General features: G+C 42.4%; 1 protein-coding gene across 2 annotated transcripts in view; it reads left to right on the forward strand.

Moving 5' to 3' along the window:
• ADD3 (adducin 3 (gamma)) overlaps positions 1–2,765 on the forward strand; it is a 28,372-nt gene extending 25,607 nt beyond the window's left edge. For both annotated transcript variants that reach the window (XM_009572842.1, XM_009572843.1), the window contains one exon: positions 387–2,765. In XM_009572842.1, the coding sequence (XP_009571137.1) occupies positions 387–685 (299 nt within the window). In that variant the 3' untranslated portion in view covers positions 686–2,765. The remainder of the gene's footprint in view (positions 1–386) is intronic.
• The last annotated feature ends 5,433 nt before the right edge of the window (positions 2,766–8,198 follow it).

Consider the following 8,198-nt stretch of genomic DNA (forward strand, 5'->3'; position numbering starts at 1 on the left):
TAGCTCTCCAAAGATTTCCATATGGAATGGCTGCATTTTCATAAATTAGTCTCTTGCAGTAAAGAGTAATTCTGAGTGTGCTTGAGACTGTATATGTATTGGCTGTGTAGACCATATTTGTGTATACTGATACAGCTTGAGCTGTATATATACCTGGCAGAGATAAGGTTGGCTTTTTCAGCCTGTTTTCCTTTAATGACATTTTCACAGTATGGTCTGCTTACAAGAAGTAAGAGTGTAGATAAAGGGGGGGCGGGAAGGAAACATATCTAAGCGCTTCGGGTTTCATTCTTTGGATCATAGTCCAGACTCGCAGACTTTGTTTCAATACTGGTTTTTTGCATGATAGTGTACATAAATAATTGCAAAATTGTCTGTTCTCTCAGAAAATCATGAAGATCTCTATACCCAGAATGTTAACCTAATATCTGTGGAGTTGCCAGTTGTGGTGGTGAACGGCAAGGAAGATGCACATGACGTGGAAGAAGATCTCACCAAGAGGGTCAGTCAGTTAACCACTAGTACTGTGGAGAGCGTAGAGATTACAATTAAAAGCTCTGAAAAGATAGAAGAGACCCTGTCCCCTGAAGGGTCACCTTCCAAATCCCCATCAAAGAAGAAGAAGAAGTTCCGCACCCCATCTTTTCTGAAAAAGAGTAAAAAGAAGGAGAAAGTAGAAGCGTAAGTGCAGTTCTGTTGTGAGGAGACATTGCACATTTAAAATGTTTAAGTTGACCATTAACAGTGTAGTGTTAGGGGTGTGCAGTAACTGGACTTTTAACCTAAACAAAAAGGAACTGGAAGAGGTTTTGCTTTAAAAAACCAACCAAACAAACAAAAAAACCCTTTCATGTTAATTGAAAATTAATTCACCTCTCACTTAAATCTGTCCAAAATTGCTATGAGGGTTGGAAACATTCATTAGTTTCATGTAAAACTACACGGCAGGTGCTCAGTTACTGTCATAGCAAGATCGAATACCATCACAGTATGCAGCAGCAAGTTCTGCTTGCAGTATTTTGCAGACCTTAAACTTTTAAGTACAGTTAAAGTCTTTATTAAAGTTACTGTTGAGTGATCATACAACTTTTTAAAACTGCTGTCTCATTTGGCAACCAGATCATACATTTTTGTATTGTGATTTTGACCATATATTTTATGTTTCTGTACCCCTGTTTGAGTGGGTGCATATTAACAACACATCTTAAATCTTTTTTAAGATTAGATCATATAGAAATATTATACACTGGCACATAATATTAGGAGAAAAACTGTGTAAGAGAAAGTTTATTTGGAATTATACAAAATGTTTAAAGAATTCCATTCTTCAATAACTTTTTTGCCAAATATTTCATTTTAGTGAAATATAATTTTTGAAGACTTCTTTTTTTATTCTATCAGTTGGGGGGGGGAAACCCTTATTTTTCAAGAAGGGGGATTTTATACACTTAACATTGATAATTTAGTTTAACTGGCAAAACAAAAAGAAGATTTTATATGTTCAAATGTTTGTATACCATTCAGTATAAAGGTATTATAAGCATGTGAACCAAGCATTTAATAGTAGAGCGTATTTAAGAATGCTTGGTTTAGAGTATACTTAAATATAATTCAGGAATCCAGGGACTTAGAAATCAAAAGATAAAAGCATATAAAATTGAACTGGATTCATGTTTAAAAATTACTTGTGGGTTTTTTTTTTCCTCTCATGGTATTGCTAATGAATGAAGAAAAATAATCTCTTAACATAACCAAATGAAGGAAACAAAACTGTTTAAAAGGGAAAGTGAAATAGTAAGAAAATAGGAGGAGACAAAGAAAGTAAAAGTCTGGTGACTATTTTTTTTAAATATATGATATGGATTGTGGAATATTTTTATTAAATCAGCAAAATGACATTTCCATATTAGATGTTTTAAATAATTTGTATGGATTCATACAGAGTGCAACACTTCGGTTTTTTCTTCATTTTCATTTGAATTGTAAAAGGGTCTCATGAATCTGTGTTGTCCTTTGGATGAACCCAGAGCAAATCAGAGCCTAGTGCCACGGGTAAGGGTGGTACTGCCACTTACTCATTTTTACTGATATTGTCATTTTAGTACTTTTACTGTATTGTAAATACAAACTAAACATAGAAATTAACATAGGGTTTTCTTCGCTGTGTCAAATTGTCTGTAAATCAGTCATCGCAATAGGAAGTACATTTTAAAGATCCATGTGATTCCCAAATTGCCAGTTGAAATATTATACAATATATAATTGTTAAATATGGCTGGAGAGTGGTTTGGCATGCAAAAATGTTGATTATAGCATGTTTGGGGGCTGGTTAGCTTTGACCGTGTAAGTGTGATAATGCAATGTTGGAATGGATCCTGGAAACAATTTTCTAGCTATCACTAAATACTGGAATCAGTGTTTTTAATCATAGTGGAAACTTTCAGTTGCTTACTTTGTTTTTTATGTTCTACATTATTTGTGTTGTATTACAACATATGTAGAAACAGTAACCTGTGAACTACGCTTTTCATAACTTTTTTAAAAATATATCTAAATGAATGCAATGTGCATAAATATTTTTTAAAATGCAACCGTGAACTATTTGCACCTTTTGCTAATGCCTCTATTTACTTGCTTTGGCATAAAGAATGAGCCAGCCAACTCTTGTGTCCTGTGGAAAATATATAAATGTTATCTGAAATTGCTCATAGATGTAATGCTAATTAATGTTAAATCACAAATAAACAGTATTTTAAATAGATGGATTTCGTATAGCATCCTTTTGTTTATACAGTGCTCTTACATCTCTCACTTGTAGAAAAGATGTTTTGATTATGCACATAACTTCTCAAGAATTTATTCTGAAGATGGCTTTTAATGGGGAAGGGAAAGGGAAGGCTTTTTAAAGGGAAGGCCTTTAATGCAAAGTTATTGGAAGACATCTGTATCATGCCCTGCCAGCATATGATATACGTCAGAGTCTCTGAGCCTGCAGAAGTTGCAGTGTCATGTTTTTATAGCTATATCAACTCTGTGAGATGTCTTTAAGGACTTCAACAAATGTTTATTTTCATTGTCCTTCCACAAATCAGCCTTTTGTTTCCATTTACAAGAAAGTCAAAATCCAGCCCTCCAAGTCCGGTGACAGTTTCATGAACTCAGACTCTGTGTGGGAGGATAATTTTGGTTCAGCATTTTAAATAAATCTCAACCCAGATTCAAGTAATTTTCTTACTGTCGTTTGTCTCCGGGAGCATCTAGTCTGCTTAGTGCAGCACTAACATGAAAGTAGAGACTATATAAACACGGAGGAGCTTACGCTGTAAGGCTAAGTGCATCTATAGTTTTCTTCTTTGAACTCTTTTTATTCCCAAGGGTCTATGAACCACAGTAGACCCTTAATTTTCACTTAAATCCTACTCTTTCACAGTTACAAGAAGGATCTGAGATTCTGCAAGCCAAAGCGTGGAAATAAAGTAGATGTCCGTACAGGCATAACATACATTAAGGCTTAAATCTTGGGAAGACAGAGCCCTTGGAAAGACAAGCTTCAAAACGGATCACTGACACAATAGGAAATAATTATTACTCTTAGGATGCTTAACCCAAGAAAGAGCAATACAGAGAAGAAGCAGTGTATGCTATGAGGAATTACATGCAAGCTACCACCTAAGACCCTTATAAAGGAAAACAATGGATTTTTAAAGTTGTGCATCTTTCTTGCCCCACTTTTGTCTATGTAGGGCAATAGTGAAATCTGTATCATGATCCGGGTGATCACCCGCCAACTTCTTTTACAGACTCTCACCTGTTCTGGAGATGAGTGTTACATAGCAAAACAGATTTTGCTTGATTTGCAAAAATTGCAGAATGATGTATACTTTAGATGAGGCTTTAGATGCTGCAAGGAGACAGGATAATGTCGCGGTGAAGGCTGTAATAGGCCATTTTGACCAATATTTTCCTGCCTTGCCAGTTGAGTTATTATACACTGTAGAGCATGTAGCATAAATTGCTGTTTTCTTTGGTGCTCAGTAGTTGAGGATTTTCTATTTTCTGGATGTCCAGTTTGCAAAACTATTGAGTTTTCACTGTTTCAGCCTGTGGAAACTTCTCAAATGCTATGTACTGCTAAGTAGCCAAGGACAGGGAGGAAGGGCCGTTGTGTCCCAGACTGGGCACACAGGTCTGATGGAAACTTGTGCCGTGAGCGCTGATGTTCCTTCTCTCCCTTCCTGCAAACTGGCGGGGAAATGCATGCCCTCGCCCACGGGGTGCTGTGTGGGTTGGTGTTTGTTCTTTCAGAGATCCAGTATGTTAAATGAGGTGGAGGACTTATTGAAAAGCACTAATTAAAAACTGCCTGGCGATGTGCGTGCAGGTGGCTGGAGCGCAGTCAGCCTGTCTGTGGGCATTGCCATGTATCATGGCTCAAATGGCACGAGCAGCCTGGCGGGGAAGGCCGGGAGGGTGTTTGGTGGAGGTGGGCGCTTTTGACATTTCAGCTGTCACAGAGCCTGTATAAACTCCTATTTTTAGAGACTTGCAGATTGGCCAAACTTGCACAGACTCTTAGAGGAATAGTAAAAGCCCATCCCTAATATAAAGGTTGCTCAATTTCTAATCTCAGTTGCAAAGCTAGCAGCGATTACGGTTTCTGTCCTGGTTTCAGCTGGGATAGAGTTAATTTTCTTCCTAGCAGCTGGTATAGTGCTGTGTTATGGATTAGGTATGAGAAGAGTGTTGATAACACAGGGATGTTTTAGTTGTTGCTAAGTAGTGCTTACACTACGTCAAGGACTTTTCAGCTTCCCATGCTATGCCAGGTGCACAAGAAGCTGGGAGGGAGCATAGTCAGGAAAGCTACTCTCACTGGCCCAATGGATATGCACAAACAAGTGTATAAGCTGGGGGGAGCTGGCCGGGGGGCAGTGATCGCTGCTCAGGAACTGGCTGGGCATCAGTCGGCGGGTGGTAAGCAATTGCATCGTGCATCACTTGCTTTGTATATTCCCTCATTATTACTATTATTATTACTATTATTACTATTTTACTTTAAGTTATTAAACTGTTCTTATCTCAACCTACGAGTTTTCTCACTTTTACTCTCCCAATTCTCTCCCTCATCCCACTGGAGGTTGGGGGGAGTGAGCGAGTGGCTGTGTGGTGTTTAGTTGCCGGCTGGGGTTAAACCATGACAGTCGCTAAGAGAAAAGACTGCCAGAATGTAATGTGGAGAAACTTGTATTTTTCTTCAGCCTCGTTCTTTGGAAGTGTTTGATTACATTAGCTTTACATTTTACGTGTGCCGTACATGCAAACACACTCAAGCAGTTTTCACTCGGACCAGCACACAGCATGGAAAGTTTCAGTCAAGTTTGATCAACTTGGAAGCAAACAAAACAAAGCCTGATGGTGAGAATTGGAGGGCAAACAAGAGTTCACACTGAAATTGTGGTTGAGAGTCCCAAAGTCAAACACAGCCTTTGAAAGGTGAAAATTCCAGCGGCCGTTAGATGGCATCAGACTTTCACGTTTGCTGCCTTCGTTCCCTGCAGTCAGAAAGCCATTAACAAAGAGCTTTCAAAGAAAGTATTTTGGTGGAGATTTTGTGGGCTTTATTCCAGTTCCAGCACAGCGAGATAAAAGCAGACATCTGGCTGTCGGACTCATTTTCTTTATTGATTCATTTCAAAATCCAGCAATGGAGCGGGCTTTGTCCGGGAGGCAAGACCCTCCGTTCCCCTCGATCCTCTCGCACTTTTGCAACAAGCTAAGAATTCTTTTTTTTTTTTTTTTTTTTTTTTTTTTCCACTTGTAAACTCACTCCACTGAGCAGAACAACATCCTTATGTTCAATATTTTCTCTCTAGCAACCTTACCCACAGGCCAGAGGGCTCTCAGCATTTCTGGAAGGTTGGGGCAGAAGCAAGAGGCGTCCCTGGTGGAGGGTGTGCAGGGGGGACAGGGCTGGGAAGTCGCAGAGCTTCAGGTGTCTTGGGATCAGGGCAGAGCCTTGCTGATCTCCCCCTCGGGTGAGCTGCCGGGGCATGAATGGAGAACCAGAAGCCATGACAGCTGTGTCTCTAGGAAGGTCTACAGTGAAGAAGGATATTTAAAAGTATTAGAAAAAACTGCTGCTTTGGAAGTTCAACTGTGCCAGTTTGGAGGGTTCTACTAAATTTTCATAACTCTCTAAAAGGGAATGGTGTGCTTTGCCACTGCCAGCCCGTTTGCGTCTGCTCGCTCTTCAGCAGATAAATTCTGCTGAAGGCACACTTGGCATCTCGGTCTCGGTCTCAGTCTCTGAACTGCGCATTGTTGGAGGCTGAGGGCAAGGTCTCGGGAAGCATCGCTGTGTGCTCACCCCGTTTTTATGCTTTTCTCCAAGTGTCTTCCCTTCATGTTTGTGGGAAACAGGATATTGGGCAAGTTGGACCTTCGTTCTGATTTGCTACAGTTGTTTTTCTGTATTAGTCAAACCAGAGAAGGGAAAGACTTGGCTGTGCTGTTAACTGTTGTGCGTGGAAAATGAGAGAAGGGGAGGACACGATGGAGACAGATATATTATTATATATTTTTAAATAGATAGTATAGATATATAATAAAGATACATTATTATATTATATACTATTATGTCTCTCATATATGGTGGTGAAAGGGACAGATGCTCTGAATCATCTCCAAGAGAGAAGACACATTTGACTTTAAAAAAGTGGAAGGTCTTATCCGTGTGTTTCTCACTTGGGATCTGTCTGTAAATGAAGCACGTAAAGGAAAAATGATGGCTGGAAGCATTTGCAGCATGTGTTTAGCAGAACTTCCTTTTCAGTCTGTCTTGCCTGACTTTTCTAGTTTCTCCTTCCTATCCCTGGTCAACGTTTGCGCTGGATCAAACTAAGAGAAAATCAAAGGCTTGAGCTTACGAGACAGATGCAGGTGTTTTCCCCTCTAGGATCTTACGCTTAGGTGTGACATTAGTGCATCTGTATCGTGCAGATCCTCAGCTTTGAGCTTTAAATCAAGCTGTGCCATGCCACAGACCTAGTGCTGTGCGCCGAACAGGGACAATACACGGTGTTACCCTGGCAGAGTCCCAGGCTGCATCTCACACAGGGTCTGACCACGCAAGAGGGTAAGCGCGCGGGGTCAGTCACAGCCTGCGAAGATGCCTGACCCGGAGGCGGTGCACGCTCGCCGGCATCAGCGGGCGCAGGCACTGCGGAGGTAAAGGTGCCGTTCCCCCCGCCGCGTGCAGCTCTCCTCCTCTCTCTCCTGCCGGAGCTCTGGCCAGCGTAGGGGAGCGTTGCTCCAGGGGTCCAGCCCAGCTGAGCTGGGGCCGTGCTACCCCTCTTGGCACTGCATCTCTTTGGCCACCCCAGAGGGCAGCCGAGCCTCACGTGTGCCCAAAGGGGTTTCGGCAGCCACCGCTGAGCTCTGCCTGAAGCCAACGCCACTCCTCGCCGTGCATGTCCCTTTGCTGCCAGCAGCTCCCTTAAAATACTGTTTTAAGGTTAGTTATATTAAGTGAGGAGAGAGAGAGTAAGTTTGGCAGCCAGCAAACACGGGGCTGAGCTTCCCTGCCCACCCTGCTCCGCCAGCTGTGCTGCGCTGCCCGGACCCCAGGAGACGTGTGTCAGCCCTGACGGCATCCCTATGGCTCAGAGCAATGGAAACGGGCCAAATCTTGCTGCCTGGGCCAGCGGGGCACCCGCCTGGCTGCAGGGCCCTCCCAACTCCGATGCTGTGGGGCTGCTCTCTGCTGTTTGATTTTATCGCTTTTTTTTCCTCCTGTCCTCTGCGACCGAAGAAGTTAAGTGAAAAACACCTTGAACTTTATAGTAGTGTGAGGATGGCTGCGTATCAACAACGCCAAAGGGGGAAAAAATGAATTAGGGGCGGAATTGGCTGCTGGCGTGTACACAAAAGCTTCCCACCGCAGTTGGGGGGGGCCGGCAGCACGGCGCTTCCCCCGTACGTGTCTCTTCAGACTGACTCCACTTCGTTTTTTCAACATTAAGATGCTGCCGAAGTTTCTGGGTGGGGGTTTGTGATTCAAATGCCGGCGTTGCAGCCAAGGGCTGGCGCTCAGGGCCGGATCCTGAACATCCTCCGCCAGCCCACCGGAGCCAGGGTGTTCGCACCGCGGAGCCGAGAGCTGGGCTGAGCTGGGGCTTTGCCGGGCAGTGAAGCTCTTT

The sequence above is a fragment of the Fulmarus glacialis genome, unplaced genomic scaffold (genome assembly GCF_000690835.1).
Source record: "Fulmarus glacialis isolate BGI_N327 unplaced genomic scaffold, ASM69083v1 scaffold3202, whole genome shotgun sequence".
In the NCBI taxonomy this organism is placed as follows: domain Eukaryota; kingdom Metazoa; phylum Chordata; class Aves; order Procellariiformes; family Procellariidae; genus Fulmarus; species Fulmarus glacialis.